Raw genomic sequence first — 18,135 nt, 5'->3', positions numbered from 1 at the left:
TACACTTGGGTATATATCCAAGACATCTCATCACACATATGCAAATATTATAAAATAGGAAAAAAATTCTGAAATCCAAAATATTCCTGGTCCAAACAATTTCAAATAAAAGACACATAACTTGAGTAAATCCACTCTGTGTACTATCTAATACTTTGATATCTATCTATAATGCATATATTATACCTGAGAATTTGGTAATAAGGAAGAAACAGTTGTAACCATTGCCTGAGCACCACACAGGAGAGAAAATTGTTGTGACTTAGGATGGTGTCTGGTCAGAAGGGTAGAGTTTGCATGGAGATGAGTCTTTAGGATATTAATAGCAAAACTGGTTGTGACATAGCAAAGTAGTAGTCGCTATAGTGACTGCAGTGGTTACTGCAAAGAGTCATGAAGTGAGAAAGCCTTTTAAAACAGAGGAGGACCCAATTTACAGGGCATCTCTGGTAAGGACGCTTGAGCTTTAATTGTAGTGACAGAAATGTAACAAGATCATTCATGAAAGATGATGCCAAGGGCTCAGCCATAGATTCTGGAAAGGTTTTCCAGTTTGGGAAATACAATTAAAGAAGCTGATTGGAACCAAGTATGCAGTGTATACCTGTAATCCTAGCATTCTGGGGGTGGAGGCAGGAGAATTGCTATGAGTGTGAGGCTAGTCTGGATTATGTAATGAGTTCCAGGTCAGCCAGGGTATCATAACAAGACTCTTTCTTAATTGGAGCAGAGGAAGGACATAAGATTTGCAAACATGAGTGGGCATTTTAGTTTTTTAGATTTAGAAATATGTAAGTAGCCAGAAATACACAATTTTTTAAAAATCTGAACTGAAGCGAGGGAGTCCTTGACTAGGGAGCAACCTGATGATGGGACGGTTTTTGTTTTTGGTTTTTTTCTGAAGGCGTAGTACTGCCCTGTACAAAATAAATCTCAGATTGTTTTACTTTCATTTTAATTCTAAAATCCCTGGGTAGCCAATCATATTCCCATTTTACAGATGAAGAAATGAGGCTCACTGTTGTCGTGTAGGCTCACGGAGATACAATGTGGGAAAACTAAGACTGAAGTCCAAACTCTTTCCTGTTACAGTTTCAGTGCATAGTTGACAAGGTTTTCCACAAAAGCACTATAGCAGAAGAAGTGAGTTGGCACCTCCTAGTAGAAAAGAAGGGTGTGGTCGTCTGTTAGCGAGAGCAGTTGGGATGAAAACTATCTTTGAGGAAGAAGCAGCTAGACTTATAAGTCATGATACCAAGATACTTAGGTGGCATTTAAATGTAGGGAGGAGGCCTTCAGGAACAGGGAGCACAGAGTTGATGAGAGTAGCAAAAGTAACCTGCTGCTTCTGAAAGAGCCTCTCCCTAAGCTGCCCCAGGTTGGCCTTGAGTTTACAGTGCTGCCGCCTCAGCCCCCAAGTCGTTGGGATTATAGGTATTAAGCCACCACGTCAGGCTGAAGTAGGTTTTTGTTTGTTTTGTTTTTGTTTTTCAAGACAGGGTTTTTCTGTGTAGCATTGGCTGTCCTGGTACTCCCTCTGTAGACCACGCTGGCCTCAAAGTCAGAGATCCACCTGCTTCCCAAGTGCTGGCATCGAAGGTGTGTGTTAACTGAAGTTGTTTTTAAAAATATAAGTAAGTTATGCTTTAACTTCTAAATGCCTGACTCTTCATTCCTTTTACACTAGAATATTGAAGTAGCTCCTTTTAAAAGGCTATTGAATATGTGAGCAGTCTATAGCTAGTCCAAGTTCAGCTCGGATTATGAGAGACCCTGTCCGAAAAGTAAAAGGGTGGGGGAGGGCGGTTGGCTCCGTTGGTCTGTGCTTGCCGAGCAAGCATGAGGACCTGAGATTTAACACCAGCATCCCTCTGACTCTGAAAAGGGCCAGGTGCTGCAGGGCGCCTGTTAGCCCAGCCCTGGAGAAGTTCACAGAGGAAGGTCTCAGTGCTTCTGGCCAGCTAGTCTAGCCAAATTGGCGTGCTCCAGGTTCACTTTGAGAGTCTCTATCCCAAAGAAAAAAGATGGAGAATGATTGAGGAAGACGCTGATGTCAACCTCTGGCCTCCACAGGCATACATGGAAACACGCCCTAAAAAAGGAACAAAAACGAAGCCAAAGATTATGAAATCTTCCCAACCCCCAAATTCCTCTTGGCTAATCCTGCATCCTCACATTTTGGTATCTTCTAGATCTTCACATATACTCTATTTTCTACTCATTCTTTCTTCCTGTGTATTTTCACTTTGTCTTAAAAAAATTGGCAAAATGATTTTTTGTTTCTAATATGAGAGGATATCATATTCAGTTTCTTTCTCTTGAGTTGCTATAAATTTATTGAGAGAAAGCTATTGAATTTCTCCAAAACTTAGTCCATTAAAGAAACTGAAAGCAACCACCTTGAGGTGGGGAGAGGGCACAATGGGTAAACACACAGTGAGGACCTGAGTTCACATCCTCAGTGCCCATATAAAAAGTGGCATGGCATGTGTACCAGGAACCCAGCTTTGGTGGGAAGAGAGAAGTCCATCCTGGGAGCTTGATAGTCAGCAGTCCTTAATCAAAACAGCGAATTCTGCAGGTTCAGCGAGATACCCTGTCTCATCATATAAGGCAAAGAACACCAGAGGAAGATAGTGCCCTGCTCTGCCCTCCACATGTGCATGCATAGGCATGGGTATCTACTCCCAAGTATGCATCTCATACACACACGGCAGATACATACACAATAAATATTAGTTGAAAAATAGCAGTCCCTGAGTGAGTGCAGTGTGTTTAGTACTTTCTTATTTTAGACTAATTTTATCCCTTATCCTGTAAACTTTCTGCTTTAGAAACAATATTATAAACAACTTTTGAGGTCACTAGGAACCTCTGATGTTTTGCAGACCATAGTGAGATGCAGTAATTTAAGGAAAGCAATAGCCCTTGGGGTCTTCATAGTGAATTATGCTATGCCACTAACTGGTTTTGGGAGATTAAAATTAATAACTTCATTAAATTGGCACATTTCATATGTGTGAAAATTACTTCTAATTTTTTCCATAAAGCTCTTTCATTAAAAACACATTTATTTTCTGTTGAATATAAAGTTGGAAGTGTCTCTCTCTGCTTTTGTTCAGAGAATTGTTTGTGCAGCTTTTTTGTTTAAATTGGATTAGTACCATGTTAATTTTACATTGCCTCTGGTGAATAGCCACGAGGCTGTAATCCCTGCCAGTAATGTGTCATATCAAATCCCTCTGGAGGGCCACAAAAAACATTCGTGTAGTACGGATTAGACGGTGAAAGCCATATCTTAGATTGTTAATAAATGTTAATGACAAAATCCAGCTGGTAAGGCTTGGAAATAAGATCTAATGCTTGGTACCCATTGCCAGAACAATGTTTAAAGAGACATTTCCATTACTCAGAAGTGACCTAGTATAGTCAATTTGTGAATTAAAAAATTGTAGTCCTCCAGTTGTTTAGAAGAAAACTTTCCTTCTCATTCTCAGCCTTAATCCAAGTTGTAAGTTTTCTAAAGGTTTTGTTTGTTTGTTTCTTAGTAATTGATGGCAGCAGCTGTAATAAATATGACGTGAAATGAGACCCTATTTAAAAATAAGGAAATGATACTCTTTTATTCTGGGTTTGGGACATTAGGAGTACTTGATTTGCAGAGGCAATTTAGTTTCTTTTTTCTCTTTGTGGAAATGTGCTGTAGAGCTGTTTTTAAACTGACACCTAAGTAAATGCTTGAATAGTAGCAAATGCCTACGATTGTCTGCACCGGTCTTCATGTTCTAATGTTGAGTTACCAGAACCACTTCCAGAATGGCCATCTGTAAGTAGAATAAAGGCTGCTATTGTTTAAAAATTAGTGAATCATTATTATGAAATATGAATTAGTCATAAAAATATAACATTTTCACTATGTTACATATTTAAAACTCTTGTATGTTTGTTCCCAGGACAGGAAACAGAGCTAAGACTTTATTTAGTAGCACGTGGGTCCCTTACCATATTTGTGCACAGTAGATGTGTTTAAAACTAAGCCAATATATTTAGTTAAAGCAACGCAGACTTCATCGGCTGACATCAGCACTATCTTGTCCAGCCTCCTGCTTATCCACTCGGAGTAATTAATTTGATTAATTTATAAGTAATTTAGCCAAGGATGGGGATGTAAATCTTTGTTTAAGAAAACAGTTGGAGGTCCAAGTCTTGGTTAAAAACTGTGTCTTGAAACCATCCAGGCCCTCCTACTGACTTGTCAGCTCTGGGTTATTTTCAGAAAACTTGACTTGAGCTCCTTAGTTTAGTTCTGCCTTTTTCCCACAGACTTGGATGGTATGTGTGAGTGGGAGAGTAAGTAGTGGCCACTTTGTAGCCGCTGTTTAGTCTAGTGTATGCATGTTTACATCTCCTTTCTGGATTTATAGGCAGGCAGGGCAAAATAAAGATTATACTCACTTGATTGAGGAGCCTTTAACCCAGAGCACCTGGCAGTGGGAAGCGTTTGCCCTGGCCCTTGTTTTTGGAGTTTTTTCAGGCATATGTAATTATTAACAGTATGGCATGCTTGCTTTAAAATTCAAGGCATTTCAAAGATTTTTGGTATGTTTCAGAATAAAAATGTTTCACGTTGGATGGTGTTGTTAAGAAGTTCATTTTATGAACAACTTCAGGAACCTGAAGTTAAATAGTCAACTTCTGGTTTTTTTTTTCTTCTTCTTTTTTTAGTCAAACCTTTTCTCATTATGCAGATTTTGTTAGTTATAGTGGTACATATGTGTAATCCAAGCATTCAGGAGGCAGAGGCAATAGAATCAATCAGCACAAGTGCCAGGCTAGACAGGATCTATTGAGACTACATAGTGAGAACGCTGGCTCAGGCAAGTGTAGATGCCACACTTGGTAACGTAGAAGTGAAAAATCAACAAAGCTCTTACCTCCTTCCCACTGGAGAGAATCATTTACTGTGTGTCTGCCCACGTCGTTTTCCTTTCTTAAAATAACTTCTCTAACATGCATTTATGCTTGCACCTATCAAAGCTCAGGTCACATGTACGTCTGCCTTGATTGTTCTCCATTTCTATTGAAACGGTGTCTCAGTGACCTTGGGGCTCACCAACTGGCTAGCCTGGCTATTGGTGAACCCCTGGGATCCTCCTGTCTCTAGCTTCCCAGCACTGTGGCACAGTGCCATGCCTGGCATTTAATGTAGAGGATGGTAGTGGCAGTGCACACACTTTGGCTTGGCATCAGCGCTTTACAGACCGAGCTGCTCTTTTTTTTTTAGGTTGTGCCTTTCTTAGCTGTGCCTTCCTGCTTTCTTGTGAATACCATTACCCTGAATTTTAACATTTATATACATACATATGTGTGTGTGTGTATCCTCCTCCTATATCAAAGGAGATCTTTAAATGCTACACAGAATGAATGTATAGGAAGCCATATCTACAAGCATCATACTAAAACTGCCCCAAAGCAAATCAGCATGTTGAAGGCCGTCCTAAGGTGCGGGTAGGTAGGAGCATACCTCCACCGAACAAGGGTAAGGGCAGCAGATGACCTTTTTGGTTTTTTTTTAATGTTGTTGTTTGTTTTTTGTTGTTGTTTTTTTAAACAGCTCTAGATGTCCTGGAACTTGCTTGATAGACCAGGCTGGTATTGAACTCACAGAGATTGTAGTTTAGAATGTGCCCTGCTCACAGGGATACTGAGCTGGAAACATTAATAAAATTCAATAACATGAAACATTTCTTAAGTAATTTACTTTTAATTACCCATTTTAAATTCAAGACCATGGTAAGATTGGAAAATATTAGAAAATATTTGAACTAAAAAATAATAAAAATGCAACACAATAAAATGCAGTATATCAGAGCCTAGAGAGAAATTTAACCGTAGCTGAGTTACAAAACAAGAGTCTGGTTTTTGGACAGAGCGAGGGAGATAGCTTATTCAGTAAAGTACCCTCCATGCTGACAACCTTGTGTTTCAACACCATCACCCGTATAGAAAACCTGGCATGGTAGCACGTGCTTGTAATCCAGCAGTGGGCAGGCAGAGAGATAGGCAGGTCCTTGTCCCACACGACCAGATAGATCTGCCTACCAGTGAGCCCCAAGTCTCAGTATCAGCTTAAAATACAAGGGGCCTGGACAACACCCCAGGTCTGCCTCTGCATGTAAGCACCCTGCACTGCCACATACAGAGTTGTAAGTCTCAGAAAAGTGAGGCTCCCTATCTGTAGCAGAATGTTATAAGGGAGTGAGGACTGCAGATCCTGCCAGCATATGAAGAGACTAGGGTGCTGTGAGCAAGTGCAAGTGGATTTGATAGACTACCTACAAAAGTGATTCAAGAATTCAAAATAATTGTATAGCTGTTCGACAAATTGTAGTGGGTAATATATACAGAAAAAATACTTGATTCAAACATTTGAATTTAAGTGATCAGTGTAAGAATAACTCTAACCCCATTAAAAAACAAACAAGAACTTTTTTATATGAGACTATAGCACAGTAACCATGGTCCTAAATCTTAAAGTTAATCTGTATAGATTTAGAAATTATAGAAGCAAAACCAGCCAGGTAGTCTCAAATAGATACAGAACCTGGAAGTCACACCCTGGATTGTGTACTAAACACAGAAGTTATTCACTACTTAAAAACAATACAGGAGGGCATGGTGGTGCATGCCTTGGCACTCTGAAGTCAGAGTCAGGCAGATCTCTGTGAGTTCAAGGCCAGTCAGGTCTACATAGGGAGTTCCTAGACAGCCAGGACTATGTAGAGACTCTGTCTTTAAAAGTACAAATAATCCAGGAGGTTCAGTTATAAGATCGTGTTACAAGGAGGCCACTTGTTGGTTCCCAGCTGCTCAGCCCTGAAATAATCACACAGAAACTATTATTTAAAACACTGCTTGGCCCATTAGCTCTATTTTCTTATTGGCTAACTCTTACATCTTAATTTAGCCCATTTCTAGTAATCTGTGTATTGCCATGGTTAAAGTTCTGGTGTCTCTGTCTGGTGGGCCTACATGACTTCTCTCTTACTCCTTTCTCCCAGCATTCAGTTTGGTTTTCCCCATCTAGCTAAGTTCTGCCCTGCTATAGGTCCAAAGCAGTCCTTTATTAACCAATGGTTTTCACAGCATACAGAGGGGAATCTCACATCAAGACCGCATGAGTAGTTGTAGAAACAATTCAGGGGGTACAGTTGTAAAACCGCATGAGTAGTTGTAGAGACAGTTCTGGGGGTACGGTCGTAAGACCGCATGAGTAGTTGTAGAAAGAATCCACGGTATTCACGATAATATGTAATAAACTAAGAACAAGAGGTCGTTTCCTAAATTAAAAATAATTTTTTTGCATTAAACCTACAAAAAGCCTCCTTAATAATTTGAATTCCCCCCCCCCCCCTTCAGAACTCCATTTTCTACTGATAGCATGTGAGAAGTGTTCCAGTCGTAAGAAAGAGAGCTAGGGATACAGAAGGGCTGGTGTGAGCCTTACCTAGTATGCACTGACGAGACAGGAAGGAGAGCACTACAGACTGGAAAGGGAACGTTAGATAGCTGTTTTCCGTAGAGGACATTGGTGAACAGATGCCCTCAGAGGACGAGCTCACCGTAAGCGGAAGCCCCTGTAGGTCACTGTGTGCACCTCACCTACTCCATCACCTTTGCAGCGCTGCTCTGTGGAGTATTGCTATTTACCCACATGATTAAGTACTGAATGTGTCTCCTACAGCATTGTCAGACCGAAGACCAATTCAGAAGTCACTGGTACTTAGGGTCTCTGTACATACTTTTTGATTTTCTCTGAGAAGTAGCTAAATCTACTAAGTGTTCTGGGACTGTCTATAAAAAAGCTAGTTTCTCTACCAGAGAACATTAGACAACGAAGAAATGTAAAACCTCTGATCAAATAAGGGTGCAGTTTAAAAGTTACTATTCTTAGTGCATAGAGAACTGCAGTGAATCCCCCAAGGTTAGCTGGCTGCTAGTGCTGTGAAGACACTGGGTGAGGCTTCACCATAACTGGAAATCCGGCAGACTTTTGTTCTTGATTTTTCTTTCTAGAAATAGATATTTGATTTGTGTGAAAATTTAGAAACCGGAAGAGCTAAGTTTTGAAGACTGCCAAAGGTCTAACTTAGCCTGACAGAGGCTAAGGATGGACTTTTGTCAGATACTGGAGTTGAGTAGTGTAGTATTAATGCATGGGTAGGAAGCGTGTCGGTTCAGTGCATCCACAGACGTCCTCACACATGGGGCAGGGGATCCTGCCAACTCTGTCCTTAAGTTCTGTTTAGGGAAAAAAAACAAGTCTGGAACTCACACTGTCCTAAAGCCAGTTGTGTGCATACTGATTAAATGATGCTTCCAGAAGGTGCTGTGAAAGAATATCTCCAGGCTGAAAGATGGCTCAGTGGTTAGGAGCACTTGCTGCTCTTCCAGAGGACCAAGCTTAGTTCCTAGCACCGATACCAGGTGTCTCATAGCAGCCTGTAATTCTAGCTTCAGGAGATCCAACACGTTGGCCTGTCCGCCATGGACACCTGCACTCATGTACAGTACGTATCCACACCCATATATAAGTAGATGTGAAAATATCTTCAAGACTGACACAAGTCAAAGAGCGAAGAGAGAGAGGGCCTGCTAGGAAGGAATTGAGGGAACCATGGACTTCTGTTCATCCCAAAACACCATTGAAGGGTGAAAAGGCAAAATAGAGTACTGGGAAATCTTTGAAATATAACACTAATAAGATAAACAGTTATAGAGAGAAAACCCCAGAGGTTTTAGTTAGAACTTTATAGATAAGCATATCCAAATGCCATTAAAATGTGTTGTCTTTGAAAAAAATGCAAAATAAAATCAGGGCAAACCACTAAAAGAAGTGTTAAAAATAAGAAAAAAAGATCACTAAGTGTTGGTCAAAAATACATGGCCCAGGAGCTCTCACAGTGGCTGTTGAGTAATGGGTCCCCTTGTCCACAGTTCGGCAATATTTCCTAATCCTGCAATTGTTGTGTTTTCTGACCCAGGTATAGAGCCAGGTGAAATGCATCGTCATCTTAACATTAGCTATATTTAGACTATAAAATTGGAAGTGGATAAACTGTGTATTAGTTGAGTAAAGATTGTGCATTACTGTGAGTGATGAGCTGCATAGGGCAGTACAAATGACTCTCGCATCAGCGTTAAGTGAAAGAAGCCCAACACAGAGTAATCTGGACTTCATAATTCTACACGGAACTCAGAACGATCAGCACTTACTTATGGTGTTAGAGCTAGTTTGGAAACTGTTAGTGACTGGAGGGGGCATGTCATGGGGAAGGGCAGACTCAGGAATTGTGGTAACCTTTTATGTGTGTAATTCACATTGTAACAATTCAGCAAAATATCCCTTGCATTTAGTCAGTTTTCCATTTGCTATAATCAGAAATTAATTTAGCTAGAAAAAAATGAACTGGGCATGTCAGCATACACTTTTAATCTCAGTGCTCAGAAGGCAGAGGCAGGTTTATTTCTTGAGGTCCAGGTCAGCCCGAGCTACATAGTAATATCCTTTCTCAAAATAACAATAAGACAACACACACATGAAGGATGCCATGTTGACCCTGCTGTCTGTGTGAACTTGTGCCCTAAGGAAAGAATAGCACTTGTCTATAGAGAAATAAGTGGGTGGACTTAGAAGCTCCATATTACATTGTACAGGTTCTTCTTGCAGCACTCTTGTGGTAGATTCTCCCTTATAAACCGTGGACTATCTTCATCCCAGAGTATTACATTCCTTTCATTGTTAATTTTTAAAATGCAATTAAGGTATATCATTTGATCCCAGTTTTGTTTGAAAAAAGAATATGAGCCTGGAGAAAACTGTTAACCAAACTGCTTGGGTTTAATGATCAAAGACTGTTGCCAAAGTTCTGTAGACACAATGGTGCATAGGCGCGGATCCTAGATGCTCACAGATGCAGGTCCTTCTACAATCTGTTGTGCTGACAAGCAGCTGCTCCTGCCTCATAGTCTTAGACACTGTAACTGTTCAGCAAACCCCCATCCTCATTGGCCATGCATTATGATGTCAAAAAGAGAGATGGATAGAAAGATTATCAGGAGAAAAGTGGGGCATTTCTAAGTATCATGTGACCCAGAATTGACAGCATATCGTCCTATTCTGAGTCCAAGTCATAGAATGGGCACATTCCCGGTGATACAAGCCAGCTTTTCTGTTTCTTTTAAGAGGGAGCAAGAAAGTCAAATGGCTCGCCTTAAAAAACAGCAAGAGGAGTTGGAGCAGATGCGGCTGCGTTACCTGGCTGCCGAGGAGAAAGAGACGGTGAAAACTGAGCAACAGGAGCTGCTGGACATACGGAACGAACTGAACAGGTACAGTTGTCACAAGGATTCCTTTCTCGCTAACATGGGTCTGATGTGACAGCCTTTCAGTTTGGTCTTCCCTGAATTAAGGAGGGTACTGAACAAATGCTCATCTAGGAGACCCCAGGAACATGCTCACTTTCTTCCCCTTCTTGTGTGAGGACAGACAGAGCAAAAAGATGGACTATGCTAGGACCCTAATCTTAGACATGCTGGAAGCATGAGTAAATCATTGAAGCTATCCCTGTTTTGTTCTGGCAGCCAATCCTACTGAATATGCTGTGCATTTAGTGGAAATGTGTCATTCCTTGAATAAATGAAGTCAGAAGTGTTTTCCTTCCAAGATCACTATCTTAAAAACACAATAGACACTCAAATAGCAGAGTGTCTTAAACACTGTATTTACTGTTTTCCTATGTTTGCATCCATATGATGGGGTTTATAAATTAGACACAGTAAGAGATTAATAATAACCAATGAAATTGAACAATTATAACACTCTTCTGTAGTAAAATTTATGTGAGCATCAGGTGTCTGTCAAAATACTTTATGCTCATCCTTTAAAGATGTGGTAGCTGATAGATGATTGGGATACTGTGACCAGTTGTTTGAACACATGCCCTCTGATGCCGTGTTTTTCCATCAGACAACTGAGATAGCAGGCAGGCAGCAGTACAGCTGAACAAAAGGATGAGTGAAGACCTGGGCAGATCTGCTGGGTAGCCTGAGGGCCCAGCACACTAACCCGAAGGCCAGGCACTTTAAAACTTAGGAATTACGTGTTTGGGGGCATTTCTAGCTAATGCTTTTGGACCAGAGTTTACTGTGGGTTAGTTGAAGCCACAGAAAGGAGAGCCATGTACAGGGCAGGGTGTAGTTCATATATACTGCTTAGTGATTGATCCCTAACGGGAACTGCTTGACATCAGGGTTAAGGGGAAACGAACACTACAGGTAAGCCAGGAGAACACAGGTGTTGAACATAGTCCCTAGGATTATCTAGGATTAGATTTGAGCTCAGGCTCCATGACATTAGTTGTGTGGCTTCCCAAAAGTGTTGACGTCTTTCTCTTTAACCTTGTCCTCATTTTTAATCTCGTTGCCAGTCTTACTCAGTGAGTTGCTGTGAAATTTTTAAAAAGGCAAGATAGGTATATAAAGCATTAAAACAATTCCTGCTGCAGAAGGCTCAGTGAGAGCTATTGTGTTATTAATACGAATAACTAAATTTGAAATTTCTTATACATTAATTCTAAGTTCCCTTTAATCAGTATTAACAGTTATTCTGAAATAGCCACACAAAAATAAACTTTCAAGTATTAATGCTGTCAATGGAAGCTGCAATGATACAAAAACAAAATAAAATTTAGCCTTAAGGACAAAGTTTTCAACAGATATTTGTTGTCTGCAACATTGTAGACTTTGAAACTGTGAACCACTGAGTTAGAACATGATCCTTTTTTCTGAAACATTGCTGCCCCGTACAGCACAGAAACCAAAGGTTTGCTGTGTGCTCGAGTCTCTTTAGGTTGCTCCAGAGAAGATCAAAGGTGCCTATCCACCTGTGAATCCTAGTGAGTCTTACTAATAATCTTCATGCATCATGACTCAGAACTGCAAGTAGTGAGATTAGATACATTAGAGACAAATCACTGTGTAGTAGGAAAAATGTATATAGAACAGTTCACACAGAGAAGCCGGGCCACTCTTACCGTTGTGACTCAACAGCCAAAGGACAGTCACAAGCACCATGTTCGCATTCACTGCAGAAAATGTCTCTAGGGTTCTCACCAGTGTGTGGCCCCTTTAAGAGAAATCAGATACCTAATATCTTCAGTGCAGAGGGACCATGCCAATAAGCTGCAATATATCATAGTGTCTAAATGGTTAGGAGAGAGTTGGGTATATTGAATCTGGAGAAGAGAGCCTTTGGGAAAAGGGGTAACTAGCTGTCTGATTATCTGGAGGACTGCCATTTGAGAAGGAAATAGGCTTCTCCTCTTGGATGGAAAAACAGAAAGCATTAAGAGTTTTAAGAGGCATACTGAGCTCATATAACAAAGAACTTTTTAACAGCAGTCCTGTGTGTTCTGAGGCAGGAAGTAAGTGAGTGGAACAGACACAGCATTTGTCAAGCCTGTTACCAAAGTTCACTGTTGGAATTCTAAGGGCTTCCTTAGCTACCAAGTTTAAATATTCTATTTGATCGTGACAATTTCAGTTAATACTTGATAGGAATAATTACTTATATAAAAATTTTATTTTTCCTTCTTATATAACCAGGTAATTTTAAAGGAACATGACTAGACCTGTTGGTATACAGTTTGGCCCCATGGATCATGAGTTTGCCTAGAAGGTCCCTTCCTCCTGAGTGGCTATAACAAATAGCATAGAGGAGAGGAGACGGCTCAGTACCTAAAATGTGCTTGCCATGCAAGCATGAGGACCTGCGTTGAATCCTGAGAATACAAGAAAGAATGCAAGAATGCCCAGTAATTTTGATGTTCCCTAAGGAAATGATGGAAGCAGGAGACAAGAATTCCCAGAGGTCTTCTGGGTAGCTAGCCTGGCATATAACACAGAACAACAACAGAGAGGTTCTGTCTCAAAGTAGAAGGGAGGACCAATGCCTGAGGTTAGCTTCTGCACATGTACTGTGGCATGCATGAATGTATGCTCCTCTCTCTCTCTCTCTCTCTGTCTCTCTCTCTCTCTCTCTCTGTCTCTCTCTCTCTCTCTCTCTCTCTCTCTCTCTCTCTCTCTCTCTCTCTCCTCTTCCTCTCTCTTCCTCTCTCTTCTCTCTCTTCTCTCTCCTCTCTCTCTCTCTCTCTCTCTCTCTCTGTGTGTGTGTGTGTCTTAATATGAATTAGGGTAAAGGAAACAACTAATCAGAAAGGTTCCTAGTCACCTGCATGCATTGTTCAAATTCAGTGGGAAACTGGCAGTGTCACCACACTTCGTTGGCATAACACTCCTCAGTGTTGACCTTTTTCCTAAGAACAGATGAAGAAGGTACTTGGCATCCTTCTTAAACTGTGTACTTAGTGTCCATTTCTTTTATAAGGAATTGTAGTTTTGTGTTTCAGAACCATCTGAACAAATGAAATGGTTTACTGCCATGTACTGTCTGAGGCCAGGCCTCCTGATTCTACTTCCTCTCTCTCCCTGATTTGTGTGCAAAATTAGATGCAGAATTGTAACCAGTTCTTAAAGAACTGAAATTAACCCTAACATGTTCCATCATAAGGTTTCATGTTCTTACTGCTAGGAACACCATTGTCATTCCCTCTCCATTTTCAAGGCCGTATTCTATCTGACATACTGGAATTCCCCAACCGCATTGCTCCTGTCTACCTCTCCAGCTGAGATGATCAGAACTGTGAGCAGAGATACAGACCAAATCTTTACACAGCATGCCCTCTGGACCAGGCTTCCTGTTCACAGAGCTGTACTTTATCCAAGCAGAGACGCAATCTCTTTCACAGGGGGCACTTTTCCTTCATTCACTGTACATGCCCCAAGATTGTTGGCGTAAGTAGCTATTTAATGAGAAAATTTAAAGAAAATGCTGCGTTAAGATAAGAGAGGAAAGGACGATTAAGTGATGACGCATCAGTGATGGAGCGAGCACTCAGAACTGCTTTAGAAGACCAGCCGTGCAGTCAGATGAGACGGAGCACTGTGTACAGAGTGTCACTGCACGGTCGAGGGCCAGAGAGAGGGCTCAGGGTCTACAGCGCGCACTGCCCTTCCAGAGGACCTGCCTTTGTTCCCAGCACCACATCAGATGTCCCACAACTACTGTAACTCCAGCTCCAGCCGTCTGACACCTTCTGATGGCAACTGAACTCCTGTACGCCCCACTCAGACACAAATGTCACAAATAATTAAAAATATTTTTTAAATTAAGTAGATAAATGCATCTTAATTGAGAACAAAATATTCGATTTTCTGGATAAAATTGAAGATTATTATCATTTTTTTCTTTATACAGGTATATAACTTCTATGGTTTTCATGGTGTCTGTGTGTTTTAAGTGTCAGGAGCTGAACCAAGAGACTTAAGTGACAGATAAGTGCTGTCTCATTGACAGTGAGCTATGTCCCAACCCCTTGCTTTTATGTTTGAACCCATCTTGCTGTACAGTCCAGGCTGACCTGGAATTTGTGGTCTCCCTGGCAGATGTGGGGCTTTGGGCATGTTGCACTGTGCCGTACTGTTTCCCTGCATACTCTAAGTGCAAACACAACTGTGTTTTTATAAATGTGTCACTTCTGACCAGTCAGGTGGTAATTATTAGTTGTTGTTTTCTTCCTGAAAACACTAGTAAAACTTGTAAACTACCTTGCTTTTAAATAGTGCTATTAGGAAGGCTAAAATAGTTTTTTGTCTGCTAGAGTGGCATTTGTTCTTGACTCCTCAGGTTAAGGCAGCAAGAGCAGAAGCAGTACCAGGATTGCAGAGAGATTGCAGGTGGGAAGCTGGGCAGCCCGCGGGGCTCCGCCCCAGAAGACGGCCTGGATGACTATCTGACTCGGCTGATAGAAGAAAGGGACACTCTGATGAGAACCGGTGTGTATAACCACGAAGACCGGATAATCAGTGAACTGGACCGGCAGATCAGAGAGGTTTTGGCAAAAAGCATTGCCAGTAATTCATAACATTTGGGAAATCTTTGCAGGTCCTCTAGGTCTGGATTTTAATTTTTTGTGAAATCCTCAAAAGCAAGGAAAATGACTATTTTGGAATGTTCTTTTTAATTTTTATAAGCTGAATTTTATATGTTACTGTATATAGTATTTATTTGATTTTACTTACGCTACCTCTCCTATGCTGACTTCATTTGTAATTGTATTTTACATGCTCACTTAAAATGGCTTCAGTGTTCTTCAGTTTAAAATCTGTCATCTGGCTATACAAACAGCTTTTCACAACTCGTTCTGGGAGAACTGACTGCAGTAATTTCCAGCTATATAATTTTTCATACTGAGCCAAAAGAGTATGTGTTGCACTTTAAAAATGCTGTGCCCTGCTCCCTTCAGTTGTAGATATCTTCAAGTTGAAGCCAATTATAAATGTAGCCATTTTTAAAAATCATATGACCAGTCTTTTCCCCTTATTTGCAGTCTCAGGCAGAGAAGCTGTGTGGAATATTGGGTGACAAATTAGGCATTTGTTTAAATGCAGTTCATGCAGGTTAAATTTAAGAACAATTGAATACCAGATTTCATTGTACTCTGCTTTAAGAATATAGTTAATAGCTGATCCGACTTCCCTTACGGGCTGCTGCGTTTCTCACTGCGCAGTCGCAGCTCCAGAAACAGACACCTGACGGCATTAGCTGAGAAAGCAAGTGAAGCTGAGCTTGTTTTTTATTCTCTCTACAGTCAGTCTTTTTTCAAAGGCACCTGAGAGTAAGTTTATACAGAGCCATGTCCTGTGAGCCTCCAGAGTCCCTTTGTATCGTCCCTTCTGCAGAGCCACCTCTAGCCTTGTGGCGGCACTTAACCACTATCTCCACCTGACACTGAGCAGGGCAATCAGCAAACTCCCAGTTCAGGTCAGATCTTAAAATGTATAAAGTTCAAAAATTCTGATTCCCAGGTATAACAGATTTAAGCGTATTCTTTAGGGAGGATGTACTAATTACCAGTAACTTCAACAAAAGCAAAGTAGGTTACATGGTAATGTTCTTTAAGTATATTTCTCGTTTGTGAAGTTTATACCCCTATCGGCATCATATGCTTCTTTTCTTTAACCAAGTCTTAGTCTTCTGAAAGCAACCCAGGGGTAAATAACAGAAGGGTAACTGGAAGCAAGGGTGATGAGACAGATAATCATAGCAGGGATTTGAAATATGAATTATGGTCACATGTTCCTGATTTTTTCCTGACACATGAATGGAGCAAAAGTATTTTTGTTTTGGAAGGTCCTGGCCCAACGCTGGCTCCTCCACCAGGATCTTATGAAGCCTGGAGCTTTCCAAACACTAGAGGGTGCCTTAGAGTAAACAGAAAGGACTTGGCTAAAGTGTGTGTGCTTTGCCTTCTAGAAAGCCATCTCTGAGCCACTATAATCTGACAAATAAAATCCTAACTGTGTGATCCTTGAGTTCTATGGTCTCTGTTTCTAGACAGAGTAGGTACGGTGCTGGCGTCTTCCTGCACTTCCGTTTTCCCAGGTACTTCCGCTGCACATCTGAAATGTCTTCAAGTGAGGAGAGACCGAGAGGTACACATCCCATTCCTGCAGCAGTGGCTGTGACATTGTCAGCAGGCTTCCCACTTCACTCCGTGATGACTGCAACAGCCAAGGAGTATGTCTTTGCAAAGTCTGTAGCTGTGTACAGATGATACTGAGAGAGTGCGTCGTGTTTTCTCGGTGGAGCTAGCCCTGTGCCTATATGCACTTTGAGAACTCCTTTACAGGGCTATCCCAGTGAAGCAGATATGAGTGTGTAGGGGTGCTCTGAGCATGTTCTGGGGCTCTGTACAAATGGAGGAGGTGACAGTCATCTGACCAAACAATTTTTTTCTATTGACTGGTCAGAGGAGTTCACAGGTTGTTCTGGTATTATTGTGTGTTTGAAGACACTCGCGGCTAGACTTACCTGGTTAGAGCTTATAGGAAGGACTGACTCCCTCTCTCTAATAGCTGTATATGGACTTTTAAATTGTGGTCTCACTACTGTTGCATATGGCCTACCTCCCATGATTTTTTAAAGCTTTTGAAATTTAATAGTGTGTGTTTGCATGATGTGTGGGGAGTGGTATACTGCGCATGCTGGAGCATTGTGGGGACAACTGCATAGAGTCATTCCTTTCCCTGTGCCTTACTTGGCTCCTGGAGGTTGAACTCAGCTTGCCAGGCTTATACAGAAAGCACCCTTGTCCCTTGAGCCATCTTGCCAGTCCCCCCCCCAACATGATATTTACTTGATAAAGTTCATTTTCCACGTAAAATAATATCAAGGTGTATAATTTCATGGCTTTGTATGTTTACAAGGTTATGCTAAAGATACTAACAAGCCTAAAGTGTAAATTTGCTATAAGTAGTTCCTGTAGTAGAAGGCTGACATGAGTAGGCTCAACTGCTCTTTTGTCCATCATCTGAATATCGACCATAACTAGTACGAAGAAGATAGCGTGGCTGAGCATCCTGCTGCTGGAACAAGGCTACAGATACGAAACGTGTGTCAGCCACTGCCATCGGCCAGAACTGCGTACTTGCCATGTTGTAGCCTGTGGGTTATGTGAAGGACACTTAGTCAGAACGTAAGTCCTGTGAGGGCAGGGACCAGGTTTATCTTACTTTTTGCCATGTGTCGGTTCTCAGACAGGACACTTACCCATTGCCCATGGGAGATTGGTTCCAGGAGCCACGCTAGTGAAGACTCAAGTTCCGTGTATTAAGTGGTATAGTGTTCACATACAGTTGTCACATGGCCTTCCATGCATGTAACAAAAACTCCCCTGTAGAAGATATGTCCCCTAATACAACTAAGCTGTGTGTAATTTGTTGTTATGCTGTGTCATGAAATGAACAATGAGAGAAGCATCCACACATGTTCGGTCCCAATGCAGCTTCTCGGTGGTTTTGATCCACAGTCCTTAGATTCAGAAGTGGACTGCATTGCCAAGTCCATATGGGGGTGAATAAAGAGACGATCATGCATGTTTTGCCTGTTAAGGTTCAGGTTCTCCTGAATTTGTGGCATGACTGATTGTCCCTTGTTGAGTTCAGAGAATCCTG

General features: G+C 41.3%; 1 protein-coding gene across 2 annotated transcripts in view; it reads left to right on the top strand.

The window, feature by feature from the left end:
* The window catches only part of Cep120 (centrosomal protein 120), a 62,310-nt gene extending 45,823 nt beyond the window's left edge, over window positions 1-16,487 (top strand). For both annotated transcript variants that reach the window (XM_038330619.1, XM_038330618.1), the window contains 2 exons: window positions 10,247-10,392; window positions 14,807-16,487. In XM_038330619.1, the coding sequence (XP_038186547.1) occupies window positions 10,247-10,392; window positions 14,807-15,044 (384 nt within the window). In that variant the 3' untranslated portion in view covers window positions 15,045-16,487. The remainder of the gene's footprint in view (window positions 1-10,246; window positions 10,393-14,806) is intronic.
* Window positions 16,488-18,135: the final 1,648 nt, after the last annotated feature.

The sequence above is a fragment of the Arvicola amphibius genome, chromosome 5 (genome assembly GCF_903992535.2).
Source record: "Arvicola amphibius chromosome 5, mArvAmp1.2, whole genome shotgun sequence".
Lineage (NCBI taxonomy): Eukaryota > Metazoa > Chordata > Mammalia > Rodentia > Cricetidae > Arvicola > Arvicola amphibius.
The sequence above is the reverse complement of the archived record's forward strand: the minus strand, read 5'-3'. Positions and strand labels throughout refer to the sequence as shown.